At 35.3% G+C, this 25,210-nt stretch overlaps 1 protein-coding gene across 3 annotated transcripts; it reads left to right on the top strand.

Annotated features, from left to right (window-relative positions):
• The first annotated feature begins 7,632 nt into the window (after positions 1-7,632).
• On the top strand, positions 7,633-24,872 carry rrp1 (ribosomal RNA processing 1). Of its 3 annotated transcripts, none has more exons than XM_083537715.1 (16): positions 7,633-7,945; positions 8,184-8,266; positions 9,946-10,003; positions 11,105-11,190; positions 14,536-14,597; positions 14,798-14,927; positions 15,648-15,712; positions 15,967-16,184; positions 18,395-18,492; positions 18,591-18,688; positions 18,857-18,876; positions 20,307-20,450; positions 21,166-22,493; positions 22,686-22,760; positions 23,940-24,006; positions 24,324-24,872. In XM_083537715.1, exons 1-16 carry the CDS (start codon positions 7,816-7,818, stop codon positions 24,500-24,502), a joined length of 2,841 nt encoding a protein of 946 aa, XP_083393841.1. In that variant the 5' UTR covers positions 7,633-7,815; the 3' UTR covers positions 24,503-24,872. The 3 variants fall into 3 exon arrangements, with proteins under 3 accessions (XP_083393841.1, XP_083393839.1, XP_083393840.1); XM_083537713.1 differs by having other exon boundaries at positions 7,635-7,945; positions 22,617-22,760; XM_083537714.1 differs by having other exon boundaries at positions 7,636-7,945; positions 21,169-22,493; positions 22,617-22,760.
• Positions 24,873-25,210: the final 338 nt, after the last annotated feature.

The raw sequence follows: 25,210 nt of genomic DNA, 5'->3' as shown, positions 1-25,210 counted from the left end.
ACACTGCAGCGCGAGACCCTTAAGTGTTTTATACGTCAGTAGTAGTATTTTATAATCAATGCGAGTTTTATTTGCTAGCCAGTGTAGCATTAACTAGTTTTTCTGCATCCTGTAACTACATCATATTTCTAATTTTAGCAATATTTCTAATGTGAAAGAAGGCGATATTATTCATGTGAGCCTCAAAGGAAAGGCTAGGGTCAATAATCACACCAAGGTTTTTGACTGCTGTACACACTGAGATAGAAACACCATCCAGAGATGCTACGTAATCGGAAAGTTTACTTCTAGCTGCATGTGGTCCTAGATCAAGTACTTCTGCTTATCTGAGTTGAACAGAAAATAGTTATCAAGCATCCACTGTCTAATGTCCTTTACACATCTTAAGCATTGTTAAGATGATCTCTCTCATCTGGCTTTGCTAAAATATACAGCTGTGTATCATCAGCATAGCAATGGAAGGGAATACCATGTTTATGTATAATTTCAGCCAGAGGCAGCATATACAAAGCAAAAAGCAGTGGGCCTAAGACAGATCCTTGCAAAACACCAAACTTTACCTCAGGGAGTGTGGAGAACTCACCTTTACATCAAGAAACTGATAGTGATCAGTCAAATAAGACCTAAGCCAGAAGAGAGCTGTTCCCTTTATTCCAATAACAATCTCAAGTCTAGCAAGCAGTATAGTATGATCAGTGGTGTGAAAATCTGCACTAAGGTCAAGCAAAACAAGTAAAGAGACAAAACCCTGATTAGAGGCCAATAACAGGCCATTTACCGCCGTCTCTGTGCTATGATGAGGTCTAAATCCTGACTGATACATTTCAAAAATGTTATTCCTATGTAGATGTGAGCATAACTGCTATGCTACAACCTTTTCAAAAAATTTGGATATCAAGGGGAGATTTGATATTGGCCTGAATTTGGACAGCTGCAAGGTCAGGTTTCTTAATTAGAGGGAGGATAATTGCCAGTTTTAGGAATTTAGTCATAGTCATAGTCATAGTCAACATAGTCAAGTCAAGAAGTCACGTCAATAAGCTTTATTGTCATTTCAACCATTTATAGGTGACGAATTACACAGTAAAATGACACAACGTTCCTCTTGAACCCTGGTGCTACATACAACAACAATCACAAAGAACAGAAACACAGGGCTAAGGACTAGTAAGTGTCCTCGCCACATAAAGTGCATGTGTGTAACCTGGTGCAAACTGTGCAAAGACAACACAAGACAGAGCAGGACAAATAGACAAAACACAAATACAAAATAGCTCCGCCAGTAGTTTATGGTAATAAAGTGATGTAATGTGTGTTTTACTGAAGACATGGATGTCTGAAGTGAGTATGAGTGTGTGTTGAGTCCGGGTTGTACAGATTAGTCACACAGTTATGGAAGACTTTATTAATATTAAAACAGGTACAATTACCAATTATCTGTTTGAAGAAACTTGTAGGCAAGGGATCGTGAATGCAGGTTGATGATTTTGATAAGGAAATAAAGGAATTTAGGTCATTCTTTTGAATAGAAGTAAAGATTTGTAATTGAAAGTCTGTTGTAATTACACTGCTGTCTACAGGGTTATTTGTAAAATAGTTTGGATTTATATTAATCGTCTGGATTTCTTGACTGATGTTTTTAACTTTATTATCAAAAAGGTTTATGAAATCATTACTACCTGTTGATGTTGTGCATGTTGGTGCAGTGCTTTTATTTCCTGTTAATTTTGCTACCGTGCTGAATAAAAATCTACGATTATGCTTGTTATTTTCTATGAGGGTGGAAAAATATGCTGATCTAGGAGCACTAAATATTATTGGTTAAGTTCAAATAACTTAAAAAAGGTTTATGCAAAAATGTTGTATAAAAACTATATATATATACTTTAAGTAAACCAAACACATCATTTTTACAGTGTGTGTGGCATAACAAATTAAGTTTTGACAATTTTTTTTTCTTCATAAAAATATGATACACATGATCAAAATTTATTTTCATATTCAGAAGCATTATTTCATGAAAACTCCATAAAAATTGCAATAAGTGAAAAACAAAAAACGGCATAAAAAATCATTTTTTGACTAAAATATGACTTGTATAATAGGTAATATAAAAATCTAAGTTTTTATATTCATAAACATAATTCTATGAAAAAACGTTAACATGTTCCATACAGGAATTAAGACGTGACATGGCAAATCATGCTGTGACAACAAATATGCCTCTTTTCATAAATCATTAATAGCTATTATGAACATTTCATAATCATTATCAGAATTTGATTTAAAAAAAAAGAAATGTTGCAATAAATGCATTGAAAAACAAAAATTGTGACATGACCATGTTTTGACAAATAATATGCCTTTTTATTAAGAAACATTAATAGATATTATGGCCAAGCTGCCACTCTTGGGCCCTTGAGCAAGGCCCTTAACCCTCTATGCTCCAGGTGACCCTTACGAGAAAAATAAACCAAGGACCATGACGTCGGAGCGACGTGGGGCCGCCTTCCCGTGGGCTCACCACCTGCAGGAGGGACCGTAAGGGACCGGTGCTGAGAGGATTGGGCAGCAGTCGAAGGCGGGGGCCTTGACAGCCCGATCCCTGGACACGGAGAAGTGTCTGGGGAATCTGCTTAGACTGCTGCCCCCGTGACCCGAATTACGGATAAGCGGGAGAAGATGAATGAATGAATGAATGAATAATAGTTATTATGAAAATATAAATGTTCATGTTCTTTAGCATAATTTCATAAAAAAAAAAAAACTTAAAAGGTGCTATAAATATTTATAAAACGACAATGGTGTCGTGACAAATTAAGGTTTGACACAAATGTGATTTTTTTTTAATAAAAATATGATTATGAAAAAATGTATTTCCCTATTTATTATCTTAATTTCAAGAAATGACGTGAAAAAGTGCAATACGTAAATAAAAAAGGTGATAATGTTTTGACAAAGTTGGTAATGTTGAAAATGTTGGAGCCGCAGCGGGAGGGGCACTTTGTGAAGGTACGGGGTGAGAGTGCTAGGCCAAACAGGAGGACCGATATTGGTAAGCTTCGCCCCAAAGCAACCTCAGGAACCTCCTGTGTGCGGGAAGGATGGCCATGTGGGAGCATGCGTCCTTTAGATCAAACGTGACAAATCAGTCCTTGGACTTGATCTGAGACACGACCTCTTTGTGAGTATCCTGAACCCGAGCCTCATAAGTGAGCGGTTCAAGGAGTGGAGATCTAGAAGGGATGCAACCCGCCATCCTTCTTCGGAACAACGAAGTACGGGCTGTAGTAGCCTGACTCTCTGACCGAGGGGGTCACAACCCCTCGAGGCCGGCCTCTGACCCACTCAGCGCGGCTGGAGCAGGTGCTCTGCAGCCGACGACACCTTCTCGTTTTTCGTGAACTCGTTGCACTTTTAAAAGTTTTTTAATGAATTATATTTAACAACATTTAAATTCATATTTTCATAATATAATATTATTTGTCTTTTACAAAAAAAAAGTAAAAAAAGTCATGTTTTAGTAGACATTATTTGTCTCGGCACCTTTTCATTTTCTTTCAGTTATTGCACGTTTAACGTTTTTTAAAGAAATTATGCTAAAGAAAAAGATTGAATTAGATGATATAAGATGAATAAGATTCATATATTTATAGTTATCATAATTTTATGAAAAGTAAAAGTAAATTGGAAATTTAATATTTAGTTTCAGATGAACTATAAAAAAAACTTGTGGAAAAACATTGTTTGTCATGCCACCTTTTAGTTTTTAGTTCACTTATTGCAACTTTTAAAGGTTATTTATGAAATTAAGCAGAGGGATATAAAATTGCATAGTTTTATAACAACTATTACAAATTTATGAAAAAAAAACGTAATATAAACTTTCTTTCGGCTTCTCCCATTAGGGGTCGCCACAGCGGATCCTCCGCATGTTTGATTTGGCACGTGCTTTTACGCTGGATGCCCTTCCTAACATTTACATTTACATTTGCGGCATTTAGCAGACGCCCTTGTCCAGAGCGAAGTACAAAAGTGCTTTGAGTCTCACAAACTTAATATAAATATAACCCTTGAACTCTACAAACTTGGAAAGTGCTAACGCAACCCTCCCCAATTTATCCGGGATGGGGACCGGCACTGAAAGTGGCTGGGGTTGACTCCCTAACCGGGGATCAAACCCGGGCCGCAGCAGTGAGAGCTCCGCATATCCTAACCACTAGAACACCAGGGACCTGGAAAACAACCCTAATATAATGGACATAATTTGATTTGCCTTGCCATCATTTTTGCTCCCTTATTTAACTTTTTAATAGATATTAATGAAAAGAAATTCCTGGTCAGGGAACCAAACCCAGCCATTAGGGTTGCACAAGCCAATGCACTCTTAGTGCCGGTCCCAAGCCCAGTATTTGTTGCACTTTTTAACGTTTTTTTCATGACTTATGCTTAAGAAAAATTAATTTCATATATTCATAATTTTTTTTATGAAAAAAAAGCGTTAAATTGTCATCTGATTTTTGTTTTCCTATTTTCAAAATTATTTTAAACTATTACTGTTATAAACTTTTTTATATTTTAATGGGAAAAAAAGTTATATTTTAGACACAACAAATGCTTTGTAACGGCACCCTTATTGTTTTTTGGAATCGCTTTGTCAGCGCATAAGAAGCTTATTCTTTACAGCACATAAACGGTGTTGCCAAACAAGAGGCGTTGATGCGTTTTCGATGAATTATGCCTTTCCACACCTGATTTTTCACTTTTTACAGTTTTTCTCGAAATTATGATTATGAATATGAAATTTCATATTTTCATAATATTCATTATATTTGTATGAAAATAGTCATATTTCTGTCAAAACATGATTTATCACATCATAAACATGTAAAATAATCTTTGTCAAGTGCATGCTTGTATGTTTAAATTCACTTTGTTTGAAAAACCGTTTTCCTTTTGCTCTACGAGGCTGAGACTTGCGGAATTGCATTATCAGCCCATAACAAAGGGGGTACTCTTTCCTGCTAAGTCTGTTGTTGCCATGTCTTTTCCAAATCTGGATCACATGTAAAATCATATATAATACTACAATGATACTCAGACTTTGGTTAAACAGCTTAAGGGAGTTGTGCTTCAATAGATGTAGCTACGGTGGCCGAGAAGTGCAAAACACATTAACAAATCCAAAAACAAATTAACAAATCCAAAAACAAATTAACAAATCGAAAAACAAATTAACAAATCCAAAAACAAATCAACAAATCCAAAAACAAATCAACAAATCCGAAAACAAATTAACAAATTCAAAAACAAAACAACAAATCCAAAAACACTAACAAATCCGAAAACAAATTAACAAATTAGAAAACACTAACAAATCCAAAAACAAAATAACAAATCCAAAAACAAATTAACAAATTCGAAAACAAATTAACAAATCCGAAAACAAATTAACAAATTCAAAAACACATTAACAAATCCAAAAAACACAACGACAAGCCAGACAAACCGGAAAAGGTAGGTATAGTTTGCGAATGGAAACTTACAGATCATTGGACAAAGACACCTGTCAGTCAAGATATACAGGTGAATGACAGGTATCTCGTCCAATGATCTGTTTCCATTCACAAACTATACCTACCTTTTCCGGTTTGTCTGGCTTGTCGTTGTGTTTTTTGGATTTGTTAATGTGTTTCGTGCACCGATTCAGACAAACCGGAAAAGGTAGGTAGTTTGTGAATGGAAACTTACAGATCATTGGACAAAGACACCTGTCAGTCAAGATATACAGGTGAATGACAGGTATCTCGTCCAATGATCTGTTTCCATTCACAAACTATACCTACCTTTTCCGGTTTGTCTGGCTTGTCGTTGTGTTTTTTGGATTTGTTAATGTGTTTCGTGCACCGATTCAGACAAACCGGAAAAGGTAGGTAGTTTGTGAATGGAAACTTACAGATCATTGGACGAGACACCTGTCATTCACCTGTATATCTTGACTGACAGGTGTCTTGTCCAATGATCTGTAAGTTTACGTTCACAAACTATACCTACCTTTTCCGGTTTGTCTGAATCGGTGCACGAAACACATTAACAAATCCAAAAAACACAACGACAAGCCAGACAAACCGGAAAAGGTAGGTATAGTTTGTGAATGGAAACTTACCGATGATTGAACGAGACACCTGTCATTCAAAATATACAAGAAGTATGAAATCTTATAACTTTGTTTCTTGTACATGTGTAAAATTGTCCGTTTACTTTAAACTTTTTTATATTATTTGGATAAGTGCACCTTTAAATATAAAAAGTAACAGAAATAAACATTGGCAAGCAAGGAGACACTCTGGAATTAATCCAAAGATACTTTGAGGAAGGAAATTCATATGCAGTGATGTTGGAGATGCTGCAGTATATCATGACAAAAAGATCTAAGAAATTTTACGGTTTGGCACATGTTTTACGATGGATGACCTTCCTAACGCAACCCTCCCCATTTATCCGGGCTTGGGACCGGCACTGTTTGTGCAACTCTAATGGCTGGGCCGCGGCGGTTAGAGCACCAAATCCTAACCACTAGACCACCAAGAAACCCAAACTGTGATAAACAATAACAGAGACGACTTTCTTGTTAATAATATACTTCTGATGGGAAAATTTTATATACAAAATCGAAATACTTGAAACCAACGTTTTTTGGGTTTTTTTTGCATTTTATAATGAGTTTATTTCTTTCACAACAGACCTTAAAGTGATTAGAAAGAAAAATGCAATGAATCTTCTGTCCTTTATAGAAAAATATGATTTACAGAATAAACCATAGCCCTGTTTATTTTTACCCTTTTTTTTTTACTTTAATTTGATGATTATTATTATAAATTGTATTTATGTATGTGTATATATTTGTATTTTTATGCACCTGTTCTGTGTATTGTAATGTAAATTGTACATGTTATTGCCAAGTTGCTTGTATATGTTTAATTGCTTAATAAAAACATAAATAAATAAATAAATAAAAGGGGGAAAAAAGTTGTACTTCGTGTATATTTTGAATGACAGGTGTCTCGTCCAATGATCTGTAAGTTTTCATTCGCAAACTATACCTACCTTTTCCGGTTTGTCTGGCTTGTCGTTGTGTTTTTTGGATTTGTTAATGTGTTTTTGAATTTGTTAATTTGTTTTCGAATTTGTTAATTTGTTTTCGAATTTGTTAATTTGTTTATGGATTTGTTAATTTGTTTTTGGGTTTGTTAATTTGTTTTTGGATTTGTTAATTTGTTTTCGGATTTGTTAGTGTTTTCTAATTTGTTAATTTGTTTTCGGATTTGTTAGTGTGTTTTTGGATTTGTTAATTTGTTTATGGATTTGTTAATTTGTTTTTGGGTTTGTTAATTTGTTTTTGTCATTGTCATGGTGCGATTCTTTGAAAAATTATTGTTCATGTCACCATTCAATTTGCACCGGAAACACTGTTTATACTGCACATGTGCTTAAATGCATCTACTTTACCAAAAAGCACTTTGTTTCGACATACTTCTGACAGGAAGTAGTGGCATTTGCGCACATGCGCAGTACAAATACACATAAATAGTGTTGCCCGTACAGCTCAAGTAGCCACAGTTCCCACCCACATTTTGACAAATCCCGCCTTCTACGTGCAAGTTTGGCCAATGGTTCATTCCGTCTCGGTGCTCGGATCAATCTGCTCACGAGGAAATACATTTTTGACCAATCCCAGTGAGATCGAGGTTCGTCAGAGTATGGGTTGGAAAACGAAGGAGCTGCACATGTATTCCACGTGAAAAAGTACAAACCATGGCACCAGCACAGCAGGAGCTAGAGATTAACCTCGCTCAAAGACTAGCATCAAACGAAAAGTCTATTAGGTCTAAAGCCTTAAAGACGCTCAGGAAGTATATTAATCTCCGATCACAAAAAATCGAAGGTAATTTGAGTGTTTGTTTTAACATATGCAGTTGCAGCATGCGGGGAAGATAGTTGTTTTAGCTTCATGCTAACTGACCTAGCGTATCCGAACATAATTTAGCCTTACTTCGTTGAATGCTGAAGATAAACGTGTGGCTGCATGGATAAATTAATGCAGTTTAATTTCTGGTTTGATTTCGTTACTTTAATTAACACAGTAAACCGTGAAAATAATTCTCATCTTTTACCCATTGGAGGTGGTTTTACGCCTGAAGATTTGCTGAAGATATGGAAAGGACTTTTTTACTGCCTGTGGATGCAGGACAAGCCACTTCTGCAGGTAAAACATTTCCTATTTCAGGTGTCCTCAAATTTGACAAATTTCATAATCAGTGTAAGCCTCACAGCAATGAAACGAAAGTGTTCCGGTTGTGAAGTCAGAATCTCAGCGAGAACGTCGCGCACTGAACCCAATCCTCGTGGCATCTTCAAGACCTGAAGCTGTGCCACAAATTCTGGTAATGGTTGTGGTTAGGTCTGTCACGAGATCTACTTTTTGCTGAGCGAAACATTGTTTCAGAAATAATTACGAAAGACAGTATTATTTTGTCATGCCCGACCTTGAAGGGAAATTGAATCTTGGAGAGGTTTGGGAAAGTTCTCCGACGCGATCTACGATGTCGTGGCTTAATCAGAGATTTTCTTTTTCAGTTAACAGGCAAACAAGTGCTTTTTCATTAGAATCAGACAGGGAAAACCAGAGACGTTTTAGCCGCACACAGTCACATGCATTCAGTCTACATTCTTTACTATATAAGTAAACTGGACTAATAATATAGTTCACAGTTAACAGCTCATCAGACAGAAAATTATGTATACAGTAAGAGCCACATACTCATTTTTTCAGGCCTTACAGAAATTACACACATCAAATCTGAGACATTTGAGTCAAAATTATGCACAACACCAAGCACATACAATGTTGTCATATGTTGTTACCTGATGTGAGGTGGGCAATAACAGAGGGTGTGATGGCACTGTTCACTCAGCATCCCAAGAAGCTTTGCATTTGTTTCACAGTCTGAGTTCTTGAAAACCTAGTCACAAGCTGTGATGTTTTCTGTTGGCCCTCCGAAATTATATGAGACCTATCGCTTCACCCAATGTAATTTCTGGAATGAAGCTTTAAGTCCAGCCTGAGCCAGCACTTTGCAGATAACTAATGAAGCTTTGTGGCAGTCCTGCTCAGTCATTACCGTAACGAGGATAACGTTTGCATGTTGGAGAATGCAGGTTTCTGGCAGGTGCATATCAGCCAAAGTTTTTTGCACTACAGCAGAGAACTTAGCTGATGAGTCAGCAAAGCCCTGAGAAAGACTGGTCCCTGTGAATTTCTTTCCCCTATAAAGAAAACCGCAAAGAGCGGCTGTGTCTCTGAGGCCAGAGGGACACTGCAAAAGGCAGAACAGAGATCAATCACAGTAAAAAATAAAAATCTCTGTGCTGCTGGTATAGAATTATTAATTTATTAATAAGAGTAGCTAAGTCTGGCATTAATGGAGCTAATGGTAAACAATTTTTCTATATTTAAGTCTCAAGTATTTTTTATCTGCCTTTAGGACAGGATACCTTGATGTGTTAAGGTGAATGAGTCTTGATTAAAAGACTTGATCTGACAATAGATATTGTTTAATGAAAACCGAATGATGTGTTTTTATGAATATGATTTTTTTTTTTTTTTTTTATTTCTCAAATGACTCAAGTAATCGTTTCAGCCCTATTGTATAGTAAAACAAATTTCATGACTCATGACTGGTGCATTTTTTCATGACACCATATCTTCCAGCATGTTTAGTTAGAAGCTGTACATTGCATTATCTGTTCTTTTGTGAATTGCTGCCAGCTGAAACGCAGTACTCCATGCAACAATCTAATCATATGGTCTTAAGTATATGCTTATTTAAATTCATACAGTGACTGTTGGCCAAGTAGTGTAATATATCAAGTCTTTTCTCTTAGGAGGAAATTTCACACACAATCTCTTGCCTGATTCATAGATTCCACACCACAGACAACCGTAAGTACTTAAATTTTGCATTTGATATTTACATGTTTTTGAGTTTATTGATATACAGTAAGATGTTACAATCCCGCATATGTTAAAATTAATAAGTGGCATCACATTCTAAATAATAAGTAAAAAAAAAAAAACTGAATAAAAAATGCTAAAAAATAATAATGAAATATTTCATGATATTTATTAAAGACTTCTTGTAAGTTAACAGACTTTTGGATTGTAGTGACATGATTCAGACATTTAAATTCTCTCTCTCTTTCTTTCTCTCTGTGTGTATGTGTGTATATATATATATATATATATATATATATATATATACATATAAACACATTTTTATATATATGTATATATGTATGTGTGTGTGTGTGAGAGTGTGTAATATAACTATTGAACACATTTTTTTCTCAGTAAATATATTTCTAACGGTGCTATTGACATGAAATATTTACCAGATGTTAGTAACAACCCATTCACACATACAAATTTAACCATACATGTTCATAAATTGTGTAATAATGTGAAATGACACTGGGGGAAAAGTATTGAAGACATGAAAGGGAGGTGCAAAAAGGCATGGAAAGCCAAGACAACAGCTAAAATGGTCAATCAGTAATTAGAAAGCAATATTGCCCCGTGTCAGTGCAAACTGCATGGGATTGCATGGTAAAGATTTCATGCCAATAGCACCTTTAGAAATATATTTACTGAGAAAAATGTTGACGCGTTAAATACTTATACTAAATTTATTTTAGACTACATTTTTTTACTTACTTATTTTACATTAACACTTTCAGAATACATTTACATTTACGGCATTTGGCAGACGCCCTTATCCAGAGCGACTTACAACTGAGCAGGGGAGTGGTTTTTTTTAGGGCTTTTTGCTCAAGGACCCAGCAGTGGCAGCTTGGTGGTGGTGGGATTTGAACCTGATCCAAAGCCCAATGCCTTAACCACTGAGCTACCGCCTCCCCAGAATACACACATATACAGTGTGTGTGTGTAATCTGAAAGTGTTAATAATGTATTAGCTTCTTAATCAAGTAACCATTAAAAATAGGTAAAGTGACTTAATTTTTTCCATTGTTTCTCCACATGTAGAGCTACTCTATTTTGCAACGTTTCTTCAGACTGTAAAGAGAGAATGGAATGGCATTGACAGACTTCGCATGGACAAATTTTTCCAGGTTAGTACTATGGAAAATGGAAAAACACACCCAAAGGTTTTTGTGGTCAACAAAAGGATTGGGTGTGTTCAAAAGGTGCATTTACATACATTTTATTTCAAAGGTCTTGATAAGCAACTGTGATTAGGCTGCAGCAGTTACATTTTAAAGGATACATTAAAAAATATTGAAATGTATAATACATGTTGACATAAGCATTGTGGGCACTTTGGGGGCACACAACTGTTGCACACTAAATATTTATTGAATTCATGCACATAACTGAACACATTAATATGCATTTTATATTGCTGTTATACATATGACTTAATTATTAATTGAATTATTACATATATAATAAATATGTAACTTAATTTACAATAATGCAGAATCAGTGGGAGCCCAGAGTTCCCTGCAGCAAAACTCTCCCATCTCTAACAATTGTGTACTCTGCTATTTCATCTAGTCTAGTTATGGTGCAAGCCGAAAAAGGAGTCTGTGTTACAATTTAACTGCAGTCTTTCTTTAAAGTTTACGCCAAGAGTCCTAGCAGGCAGGATCAACTCTTTACCAATAATAAAAGGTTTCCTAAATTTAATAGTGCTGTTAGCTACTAGGAATAATGCTTTTAGTGCAGACATATTTGATAATATGGTGGCTATCAATAATTGCTTCCTTCATGTTAAAAAAAAAAAAACTACAAAGGCTTGTTTTTGAATGCATGCTACTTGGTCTACATGTGGCAAAGCAGGTTTGAAGGCATCATGGCCTTGTTAGATAGCTGGTCATCATAAATTATACAGAGCAGGCATGGATCATGAAAATCACCTGCTGCAGTGAACCCATAATTTAAATAGGAATCCTGGTATCTTCTTTTAAATGAAGCGTTCTTTTTGCTGATAGCCTTGGAGTCTTCTGCTAGCTCTCATTTAGTCTTTCCCCCTTTTCCAATAAACCCACCGGCAATGTTTGTTTTGTAGTCATCTTTGCTAGGGCTAGCTTGTGGTCGATGCATAGAAAAAAACTGACTGAAACAAGTGTGGGAAATTGTCATTGCATTGCAGACAACAAAAGTCATTTGAATAGAAATAAAAAATTTTTTTGTGTGACCCAGTGGTTGGGGACCCCTGTTATTTATTTATATTTAATTTTAATCACCACATTGTCTGTGTAAAGCTGCTTTAAGACAATGTTCATTGTTAAAAGCGCTATACAAATAAAAATGAATTGAAATGAATTGAATTATTACCCATATTAATGTCTTCAGCCTTAGATATGATTATTTTACTAGTTCCTGACAAGTTAATGCTTTCAATGCTTTCGGCTTATTATTAATTCACACACTAGTACACTAGTAAAAAGAATAATTTGATGGTGTTTTAGTGCCACGTTTACAATTCTTTTTTTTTTGTTAATCTATGATTACCAGATTAAAGTCTTAGCAATACGAGAATAAATTCCTAATATTTTTAGGAAAAAAGTTGCGCCAGCATTCAACTCCTGCACGGTTGATTTCTTTGAGCATCCTTCTCCTGGTCAGACACTTATGTGTGCTAATTGAAAGAGATATGCTATCAGTTTCTTTAAAAATTGACCTGGTCTCCATTTCAGACTGCACAAAAAAGGGCAGTGAAAAGTTTCTTGCAATACTGTGATTTTTCTTAAAATATTACCACCTAATCTTGTATTGCTACCAGTTTATGCTCATAATTCTCATTTCCAAAAATTCTTTATATTATATATGTATTGTATATGTTGTATTTATATATTATATTAATCCTAGATTTTTTTTTTTTTTTGTAACGTGGCACTAAAACGCTGTCATAGTATTATGTACCCATATTATAAATTGTTAGAATTTTCACTTTATTTAATCGTTTCCTCAGTGTTGTTTTGATACCTGCAAATTTTGGCACAGGTATGAATTAGTCTTTGCTTTACTTCTCTTGTATGCAGAGGTGAAACTTCAGCAATGTATTCTGAGCCTTTAGCTAATGCTGTTTATTTTTTAAATTTTATATTTAATTTATTACCACACACAACCTAGGTTTTGAAAATAGAATGAGTATTCTAGGAAAAAGAATGGCTAATAGAAGCTATCTAAGCTTATTTTATATATATATATATATATATATATATATATATATATATATATATATATATATATATATATACATACATACACACACACACACACAGTTCAGACCAAAAGTTTGGACACACCTTCTCATTCAAAGAGTTTTCTTTATTTTTATGACTATGAAAATTGTAGATTCACACTGAAGGCATCAAAACTATGAATGAACACATGTGGAATTATATATGGAATTATATAAATAACAAAAAAGTGTGAAACAACTGAAAAATGTCATATTGTAGGTTCTTCAAAGTAGCCACCTTTTGCTTTGATTACTGCTTTGCACACTCTTGACATTCTCTTGATGAGCTTCAAGAGGTAGTCACCTGAAATGGTCTTCCAACAGTCTTGAAGGAGTTCCCCGAGAGATGCTTGGCACTTGTTGGCCCTTTTGCCTTCACTCTGCGGTCCAGCTCACCCCCAAACCATCTCGATTGGGTTCAGGTCCGGTGACTGTGGAGGCCAGGTCATCTGGCGCAGCACCCCATCACTGTCCTTCTTGGTCTTGATGCCTTCAGTGTGACTCTACAATTTTCATAGTCATTAAAATAAAGAAAACTCTTTGAATGAGAAGGTGTGTCCAAACTTTTGCTCTGTACTGTGTGTGTGTATATGTGTATGTATGTGTGTATGTGTATATATGTGTGTGTGTGTGTGTATATATGTATATGTATATATATGTATATATATATATATATGTGTGTATGTATATGTATATATGTATATATATGTATATATGTGTGTGTGTGTGTATATATGTATATGTATGTAACCATTATTAGTTTAGAACAATACCACTGTGATAATGTTTCGAATTTGACTTGGGCAGACATAAAGGCATTGTTTTGTCCATTGCCTTTTTTTTTTTTTTTTTTTTTAACATGCCATGACATTGGTTTTTAGTCAGGCAAAAAAATTATATAGTCATAGATCAGTCTTCAAACAATCCTTCCCACCTTTATTTCATCTTTTAAAGCTGTGTCAAAGAGCACATTCTGATTGCACCTCTAAATGGGTCTTTATGAATTAAAAGTAATACCTTTGTACTTGACGTAATTCTTATTTTGGCATATTTACTGCTCTTATTTTGGCCTAATTATTGCATTGATTTAAAAATTTTTTTCAGAAAGTTGAAGTAATTTGTGGCTACTGTAGTGTTTTGACGAATTCTTTGCTGTTGTTTTCAGCACAAATTAAATTTGATTTTCATGTCTGTCTTTTTTGGAAAGCTGGTTCGCTTCATGTTCCGACAAGCATTCGAGATTCTAAAGAGAAGGGAATGGGAGTCCAGGTATAACTAACCCAAATGACTATACATCACTTTTGTGTGCATTGATTAAGCATTTTTTGGAAAATATGCTTTAATATTGAGATTAAATTTTTTTTCTCTTTTTCCCTCTGTTCCTTTCTTTGTTTCTTTTCTTCTATTTCTTGGTCACTACCCATATATCTCTTGTGGTGTCAATGCTCCTTTTTTTGCACTCTCTTTAGTGTGGTAAATCAGTTTTTACAGATTTTCACAAAGCAGCTTTTGCAGAACACTGAACATGTACCAAAAGGACTGATGCTGCACATTCTGGACCTTTACATGAATGAGTTGGCTCAGGTCGGCTCCACTGAGGTAAGAAGACCTAGTGAATTTTTTATGCATTTAAATTTTTTTATTTGATGTCTATTACTTTTGTGAACATGTCCACACTGTACACCTTCTGTCTATACTTATTTGTCTAACTGAAGCTTCAGACACACAGTAAATGCCTTGGTATTATTGTATATGCCTTTAAAATCCACTTTGTGTCATCTAGGATCCTTAGTAAATAATATTTAGTTTGCCTTTTGAGAATTGGCACATTTTAATCTGTTTAATTCTCCTTTAAACGAAATGTACACTGTTCAGGCATAACATTATGACCACCTGCCTAATATTGGATTGGTCCCCCTTCTGCTGCCAAATCAGTACTGACCTGTCAAGCATTAACAGCATTAACTTCTTCAGCAATTTTAGCTACAGGGGCTCGTCTGTTGGAGCCTTCGCTCCCCATGTGCATCAGTGGGCCATAACCCTGTCGCCAGTTCACCACTTTTAATAGCTACTGACCACTGCAGGCCGGGAACTCCTCACAAGAGCTGCAGTTTTGGAGATGCTCTCCAGTCATCTAGCAATCACAATTTGCCCCTCACCAAACTGATGAAATAATCAGTGTTATTACTTCAGCTGTTATAATGTTATGCCTGGTTGGTGTACATAGTGTCATAAATATCAATTTTGGTTGCTACACTTAATCAAAACTTCATCACACACAAAGTTTTACTTGACATAACTTATGTTTGTCTTCTGCAGCTGACAGCTGAACAGAACCTGACTTTCATAGACCCATTTTGCAAAACCATGGCCAAGACCAAAGAGTGAGTTACATGAATGCTTTGTACTAGAGTATGTTGCTGGAATTTATTAAAAGGCACAATCATGTAATTAATGGAATAATACCTTGCTCGTGAGAAATGAGAGGCTTCATCTTTTATAAAGAGAGTATGGCTAAAATAGTACAACTCATTTAGCTCTTTGTTACTGCAAAGATACCATCAGTGTATGTATGTAAAATGCCATAGTTCAGTTACGGATAATAATTGTACATGGGTCAATGCCTTCTGTGTTGCAGTCGCTTGCTGTTGATCTTTATCTCCAAGAACATCTTTAGGACTATTGTGGATCATGCTCCTTATGCAATTGAAGACCTGATGATGGAGCTGCAGCATGCAGGAGGCGATGATTCAGACTCTGATCAGGCGTCTAGTGAGGTGGAGGAAGAAGAAATAGTAAAGAAAGGGGAGCTGAAGAACATGGCACCCAAAGAGACTAAAGATAAAAAGGTTAACGGTAGGTCAATTATTTATTCGTCAGGTTAAACTGCTGTCATTCAAGGTGATTGTAATAAAAAAAAACGGAGACTGCACAATTATGACACATGCCTTATGTCGCCTGCTTATTTACACATTTTCTATTTGAAGAAGCATGACCAATGTAAATGTTTTTCCTTTTCTAACTTAAAATGATCACTGCAGCATAAGTATGTAGCAAGGAAACAGTTACAGTGAGGAAAATAAGTATTTGAACACCCTGCTATTTTGCAAGTTCTCCCACTTAGAAATCATGGAGGGGTCTGAAATTGTCATCGTAGATGCATGTCCACTGTAAAAGACATTAATTAAAAAAAAAAAAATCCAGAAATCACAATATATGATTTTTAAACTATTTATTTGTATGATACAGCTGCAAATAAGTATTCGAACACCTGTCTATCAGCTAGAATTCTGACCCTCAAAGACCTGTTAGTCTGCCTTTAAAATGTCCATCTCCACTACATTTATTATCCTAAATTAGATGCACCTGTTTGAGGTCGTTAGCTGCATAAAGACACCTGTCCACCCCATACAATCAGTAAGAATCCAACTACTAACATGGCCAAGACCAAAGAGCTGTCCAAAGACACTAGAGACAAAATTGTACACTTCCACAAGGCTGGAAAGGGCTACGGGGAAATTGCCAAGCAGCTTGGTGAAAAAAAGTCCACTGTTGGAGCAATCATTAGAAAATGGAAGAAGCTGATCATGACTGTCAATCGCCCTCAGACTGGGGCTCCATGCAAGATCTCACCTCGTGGGGTCTCAATGATCCTAAGGAAGGTGAGAAATCAGGCCAGAACTACACGGGAGGAGCTGGTCAATGACCTGAAAAGAGCTGGGACCACCGTTTCCAAGGTTACTGTTGGTAATACACTAAGACGTCATGGTTTGAAATCATGCATGGCACGGAAGGTTCCCCTGCTCAAACCAGCACATGTCCAGGCAAGTCTCAAGTTTGCCAATGACCATTTGGATGATCCAGAAGAGTCATGGGAGAAAGTCATGTGGTCAGATGAGACCAAAATAGAACTTTTGGGTCATAATTCCACTAAACGTGTTTGGAGGAAGAAGAATGATGAGTACCATCCCAAGAACACCATCCCTACTGTGAAGCATGGGGGTGGTAGCATCATGCTTTGGGGGTGTTTTTCTGCACATGGGACAGGGCGACTGCACTGTATTAAGGAGAGGATGACCAGGGCCATGTATTGCGAGATTTTGGGGAACAACCTCCTTCCCTCAGGTAGCGCATTGAAGATGGGTCGAGGCTGGGTCGTCCAACATGACAATGACCTGAAGCACACAGCCAGGATAACCAAGGAGTGGCTCTGTAAGAAGCATATCAAGGTTCTGGCGTGGCCTAGCCAGTGTCCAGACCTAAACCCAATAGAGAATCTTTGAAGGGAGCTCAAACTCCGTGTTTCTCAGCTACAGGCCAGAAACCTGACTGATCTTTTTTTTAGATTATGTCTATCACAGTGGACATGCACCTACGATGACAATTTCAGACCCCTCCATGATTTCTAAGTGGGAGAACTTGCAAAATAACAGGGTGTTCAAATACTTATTTTCCTCACTGTAAATACTAACTACACGAAGTTTACTAATTTTGTAAAAGTGAAGCCAGGAGTAACTAACTTGTGCTAAAACATTTCTGCTAACATATGTGTGTGCTAAAAGCAGTTAGCCAGTTTATTTAGTGACCTAAGTGGATCCATAACCTCTTCTGATGTCCCATGGCCTAAAAGTAGTTTCTGAATTCATTGTGCTGCTATATCACATTATTTTAGATACGGACTTATTTGTAACGTTTTTAACAATGGACATGTTATAAAACAGTTTTACAGAAGAAGTTAAAGGGGTTATATAAAGATTATATTTATATTTTTTCCAATAACTTTGGAAAGCATAAGGGAGCAGGTTCACTGGTATGTGAGGAGCATGTGAAGTCGGGGTGGGGACAGACAGATTATAAGGTATAGGCATTTTGCCTCTTAATGGTTAACGTCAATGAACATTGTGGTTAGAGTGCAAGAAGAAACTTCAGGAAGACTAACTCATGAGCAGTTCCTTTGCTGAAATATACAACAGTGCATTGTCAGCAATCTAAAACCTTATTGAACTTTTTCTCACTATCAGAACAGTTGATATTTTAAAAAGATTTTGTGTATCTATCTGATCCAGGCACCCCTGAAGTAGTGGAAGACAGCAAAGGAAGTAAAGATGACCTGGATCTGGACAGCATGGGCACAGAAGAAAATGATGTTGGTCCTGTTCTACAGGTGAGTGCATCTGAGATAGACTGACCCTCACCCTACATCCAGCATGAATATAAAACTGAAAAAGACTGGAAAACCAATTCTCTTTTCACATGTTGCAGTTTGACTATGGCGCATTAGCTGATCATCTTTTTGAATTGGGAAGCCGCTCGAATACACAGAGCAGGAACCGCACAACAATGTATAGCTTGGTGAAGACGTAAGGGCTGCACTTAATACTTTATAGTTGCTGTGTAACAATATTTATATAAATGGTGCTTTCTAATGCAGTTATTCATTGCTTTTGTCTCTCTCCACCCCCCACCCCCCTTTATTTTTTCTTTCCTTTTTTTCCCCCTCTTTTTTTTTAACATGACTGCAAATGAAGTTTTCGTGATTTAAGTGCAGGTAAGTAGACTCTATAAAATGTATGTTTTTTTTTTTTTTAAGAAGTGCATTGTAGGCGTTTTTGCTGACATTATGTTGACGCTGTAAATGTAGTGGGTCTAGGGCTGCAACCAAAATTCATTTCGATGATCGATTAATCAGACTTTTTTAATTATTTATTTTTTTATTTTTTTATAATTGGATAAAGAAATATATATCTTTAAATAAGCTGTTTTGCTAATTATAATTATATAGAACCCTTTTTCAGGGTAATTATGTATAAAATTGTACTTTAAAAATGCAAAAAAACAGATATTAAGTTGAACTCATTCATTCATTCATTTTCTCCCGCTTATCCGTAATAAGTTGAACTATCTTTTAATTTAGACATTTTAAAGCTTATAATGGCTGCATGTTTGAGTGCATAAGGAATTTCTCTTTTGAACAAATTCTCTCATGCTGGTTTTTTTCTTCTTTTGAGTGTGCAGGGTGTAAATTGTTTAAATCAACATTTGTATTGTTTTTAATGATAATTGCAGATGACAAGTTGACAACCATGCTTTAAAAAATACATTTTGTTTAGTTTTTTAGTTTTGTGTAGTAATTGAATGATATATGCATACATTAAATATACAAACATTTAAAACAAGCATTTGAACGTAGATGTACGTAAAGCTACAATAAATCACGTTTAAAAAAGGATAAGTTACTATTCTAGTGGACGAATGCTATAAAAAGAGAATGGATCGGAGAAATGCAGCAAGCTAACAGACTTGATTTAAAAAAAGGAAGAAATATGCATTTGTGTACGAATGTATAAGCATTCGCTGAAAACCACAACAGTGACTAAAAAAATTTACTTGATTACTGCTGCTGTTATTTGCTGCTTTTAGATTTAGTGTTTGTTTGCACCATTTTAATTAAATCCATCACTATATCCCGAGCGAGCCGATTGTGCAACCTGATGCTCACAAATCACGACAGAACAGATCCAGTTTGACTGTCCTGAAGTAACAAACAAACAGTTTACACACTAACACTTCATTAAACTACACCATATTTACATGATAAAGATTCTACAGTTTTTGCTCATCGTGCTGATGTTTCACCGTCATCCATGACACCAGTGTGTTTTCTTTTCCTGCTGCGCCTTGTCCCTGTACTCTTACTGTCAGGCTAACCCATAACCTGAGCAGCCCAAATAATCGATAACGGCATTTGTTGACAACAAATTTCATCATTGATTTATCGATATATTAATCTATATATTATATTTTATTGTTTAGATGTTGCAGCCCTAAGTGGGTCAGAGCAATTTAGAAAATGATTCACTTTATTGTTTGTTCTTTAATGTAAATGTTACCTCCAAAAAATGGTATCAATATATTGGTTAATTTTTTTATGTTATAAGACTAGTGACTGTATAAAACATTTTTTATTATGGTTTACAGGAATTTTCCCTCAAATAAAGGATAATTGTGACCTGAGTGACAGATCAGATGAGGAGTTATTTGATAATAAGAAAAGCAAAAAGAAGAAGAGAAGAAATGAGAGTCCCAGAACTGGAGATGAAATGGTGGCTAAGAAGAGCAAAGGTCAGCTGTGACTGAGTAAATGTGTTTAGTCCTTTCAGGGGAATGAATGTGATATCAAATGTTTTATTGCCTTGGAAACAATCTTGCTTTTTTGCATTTAATTTTATGTGTTTAAATTGTGTCAATAATGGCATCGTTTTCTGTGAATTATAGAACATGGTTAGATGCATACATTAACATACAATTACACAACAGAATTCACCTGAATTCAATTGTACTCTTTTTATTGAGATTCTAATGAACATTAGATGTGAGTGAATGATGATTTTTTCAGTTGTCATGAGCTGTCGTAGTTTTTTTTTTTTTTTTTTTTTTTTTTTATATAAAACACCACACTACAACCAATAAAAGTTCCCTCATCACGCCATAAAACTTTTCATGAACTCATGCTTCAAAACTGCATTCTTAAAGCAGTTTTGAACATGAGTTCATGGAAAGTTTTATGGCGTGATGAGGGAACTTTTATTGTTTCCGCTACAAATATACTTTAAACTGTATCACTTTGATTGAAACTCTGAAATCAGACAGCTTTGTGATATGATGTATTAAACATTTATAAATGCATACATAAATTATCGTAGCTAGAGAGTAGCTTCAAAATTAAGCTAAATTGTCTAAGCTATCTAAAATGTAAAAGATTACTTAATAAAATTTTGTTACAAGAACAATAAACTTGCATGCCACTGAGTAATTTAATGTTATCCCCTGCACCCAGCAGCTTGCCAAGATAAAGAGAAGCCATGTGCATTGTTAAGCCAACCCACAAAGAACTTTAAGAAAACAAAGAAAGGTTTTGAAGAGAATAAAGAATTTACTGATACAGACAAAGCCATGGACACATCACACATTCCACTGGAGACAGGTGGAACTCCAAGAGAGCAAGATTTGAGAAAGAAAGGCGTGGTTGACGGCCAGCTGAAGTTCTCGGAAATAGCTGATCATGAAACAGTGTCCCAGTGTATGGAATCAGACTTGCAACACCACCTGGAGGCTGGTATCAGTTTAAAAAAGAAGAGGAGAAGTAAAGCCTTGAAAAAAATCTCAAAAAATCTGCGAGAAGAAGGAACAAATGAATTCCATCTTAATTTAAAGGAATCTGAGGGAGAACCACATACTGATGTTTGTGAAGAATCTGTGATGAAGCAGACAAGTTTCAAACCAATGTCAGGCATTAGGTGCACTCAAACTAGCACAGATATTAATGCATTAGGCCAGAGCTATGCAAATCATAAGCCTGAAATGACATCACATGCAGAAAGTTCTGTGGAAACTCAACAGGCTAAATGTGGTATTTCTCTTACTCAGGAGGAAACTAAGAAAAAAAAGAAAAAGATGAGTGTGGTAGAGAAAATGAACCCAGAAATCAGTGAACTAATTCTGGAAAATACATCAGAAGAGATTTCTCTCCAGAGCCAGTTGGAGACTTCAGCAGTAGCATTTTATAAAGAACACAATGCTAGAGAGAAGTTGAGAAAGCAGTGCACACCACAGAAAGTGGACAAGGACGACAATGCAGCACAAAGTCAACTAGGGACAAGTGCCTCTCAAAAAAAGATGAAAAGGAAAAAACTGAAATCCAGCTTGGAGGACGAAGCAATTAGATCTATTTTAGAAGACACCAATGAACACAACAATGACGAGATCAGCAGACATTCCTATCCTACATCTAAGGAAGATTGCGCAACACAGTCTAGACTGATGGCAAGTGCCACCAAGAAAAAAAAGGGAAAGGGCAAACAGACCTTTTCAAATCAGGAAGATCTTGAAGCTAAAAACCAGTCAGACACAATATGGAAAAATAATAAAATCCTGAAGAAACAAGAAAGTCAGCCTGTAGAAGAAACAAAAGAAAAACCCATTTTTGAAAATGCTGCAAACGAGAATGCAGAATCAGTTGTACCAGATCACTCTACTGAAATAAACTCCGTTACCCCAATGAAAATTGGAAAAAAGAAGAAGAAGCTCCAGACAGATGAGGCAAAAATGTCTCAAAATAATGAACATGTAGGGAACGAGATGGGTGGAAAGAAATATAAAATCAGGGTAAGTATCAGGTTATGACTGTATATCATGTTTATATTATTGTTGTATCAAGTTTTGCTCTCCTTACCTCCCACATTCACATCATTTTATGACTTGGTCATTTTTCTTGTTCATTTGCAACAGGGCATTGTAACCCCCAAGAAGCTGAAGATGGGAAAAGCCTCACCAAAATCTGACTTTGTTTTATTTCAGGGTCTAATAAAACCCCCAACTCCACTTTTCTGTAAAACCAAACCAAAGCACAGCACATCTCTGACCAGCATCAAGGTATAGCCCCCACAACACCATTATGTACGTCTTTTGTACGTCGCTCTGGACAAGGGCATCTGCTAAATGCCGCAAACGTAAATGATGTGAATGGTTATAGCCTTTATATATATATATATATATATATATATATATATATATATATATATATATATATATATATATATATATATATATATATATATATATATATATATATATATATATAGTACCAGTCAAAAGTTTGGACACACCTTCTCCTTCAGTGTTAGTTTTTACATACTTCATTAATACTGAAGCCAAAATTATGAAGGACCATGGAATTATTTACTAAACCAAAACAAGTTAAATAATCCAGGATGTTTTATAGTTTTGATTCTTCAAAGTAGACATTTTTTGCTTTGATTACCACTTTGCACCATCACACCTCCTCCTCCATGCATCACTATGGGAACCACACATTCAGGAACTGTCCTTTCACTCTCTGTGTGTCTAACAACGACAAAATTAAACACACTTTAATACTTTTGGATGTGTACAGCATCTAGTAAAGGCATGTTAAAGCGTCTTTGAAGTTTGCTACACAAAATTTGGAACAAGGCTATAAATTACTGGGAGAATGCACCAGTACAAAATACCAACAAATATGGGGAGTTGTCTTTAAAAAACTCATGACAAACAGAAGTTTAAAGTTTTTGTTTTAGCATGTTTATGGATTATTGTATAAATATTATTTCTTCAGCTGTGTGGATTTGTGTAGCTTTAAAACCAAAGTCTGGCCAAAATTGATATTGTTGCATTGGAACTCTCTAGAATAAAAGAACTGTTTGTTAAATACTACTACTTAAAAAATGTCAAGCTCATTATATCTCATAATTTTGCTTTGTGACAGGGTGCATTGTCAAGCCAGTCTGGTTAGAGACAATGCATAAAATTATTCAAACCAACCCATCTTGCTTCACAAATTATGCCCAGCATTGCACTGCAAACACAAGACTGGCTGATTAGATAATTGCATGAATGAACAGATATAAGTGTTCCTAATAAAGTTCTTAGTGGTCTAGTCAGAGTGCTTAGGAAAACCTGACAAGTTCTAAATAGTCCTTGGAAATTTATTTTGTCTATTGTTTATCCAAGCCGACCAATATTGTATATTATTTATGTTAATGCTTTTTTTTATTATTTATTTTTGTTTGGTAGAAATTCCAAACATTGAAGACTGAAAATAAGAAAGTGACCTTTGGGCTCAAGAACAATAAAACCACTGGTAAGTTTATTGTAAAGTTGTTGGTGTCATTTGTTAATGGTTTTTGTGTTATGTTTATCACAAGTGAGATCTTTGTTGTAGAGTAGAACAATAGTTTTCAACTAATCTTGCTGGTTAAAATGAATGCAAACAAAACACATTTTAATCAGAGCTGATGTAAACTGACTGTTTTATATCAAAAACTATTCAAGGTTGCAATGCAATGTTATATGTAATGTTATATGAAGGGTTAGGTGAAGGTCAGAAGCTAGTCTGTTAATTTTTAGATATCATTTTAGGAACAGTTTATTATAGTGTTTTTTTCCAATTTTTTACAGAATTTAAGAAGACTGACAGCAGCTTGTTGGTAAGTCCAGTTGGGTCATCCCGTGTGGCCTTCGACCCTAAGAAGATGCCTATGTCAGGGGTTCTGAAGTCAACTTCACTGTCTCCAGTACTGAGTGTGAAAAATAAACCTGCAGCTAAGAAAAGAGCAACAGCAGCAGATTTCTTCTAAAACCATAGATTGTGTAAAAGGTCTTCGTTTCCTAATGTCATTTAGATTTGGGATATGTTGCTTTAATTAAACTTTAATTCTCAGAGTTTAATCTGACTGACATACAATAAAATCTATGGCATTCAATAAAAACAAAATACATTCAATAAAAAATTGTAAATGAGACCTGTTTGCCACTTTTTATTCATACAGCAAATTAGATGAAAGTGAACATATATAAACTCTGAGCATAAACACTTAAACCTTGTATTGACTTTTAGTGTAAATGTAACTTGTTTTAAGAAGTCTGCGAGAAGCTATGAAGTTTTCAGCTGAACTGATGTTTGTATCTTTATCTCATGACTTTAATAAAAGAATCTTGTTTGGTAAAGGTTTCATTTGTTTTCATGTCTCTGAAGTACATGCTAAAGATGCTAAGAAAGGCAGAAATTTTATTTTCCCTCAAAGCTATCCTAACTGTAGCTTCACCTTTCGACAAGCTTCTTTAATTAAAAGAAATTTTATAAAGGTTTAAAGCCCTATTACAAAAAATATACTTGCTGGCACCACATTATGTAGAGGCAATATTTAACAGTATATTGTCAAATATTTTAATTATTTAAAAAAGCAAATGGTACGGTTTTGTCTTTATCCTAAAGACAAATTTTAAGACATTTGCACTTTTTACCAAAGGGACTTTCAGGCTGCACTTAACCATTAATCAATTTG

The sequence above is a fragment of the Silurus aristotelis genome (genome assembly GCF_946808225.1).
Source record: "Silurus aristotelis genome assembly, chromosome: 3".
Lineage (NCBI taxonomy): Eukaryota > Metazoa > Chordata > Actinopteri > Siluriformes > Siluridae > Silurus > Silurus aristotelis.
The sequence above is the reverse complement of the archived record's forward strand: the minus strand, read 5'-3'. Positions and strand labels throughout refer to the sequence as shown.

Excerpts from the sequence above, each read along its gene's own strand:
- rrp1 (XM_083537713.1), top strand. The coding sequence starts at position 7,816 with ATGGCACCAGCACAGCAGGAGCTAGAGATTAACCTCGCTCAAAGACTA. Across the intron at positions 8,267-9,945 it reads AGGACAAGCCACTTCTGCAG|GAGGAAATTTCACACACAAT; the intron begins GTAAAACATTTC and ends CTTTTCTCTTAG. Across the intron at positions 10,004-11,104 it reads ATTCCACACCACAGACAACC|AGCTACTCTATTTTGCAACG; the intron begins GTAAGTACTTAA and ends CTCCACATGTAG.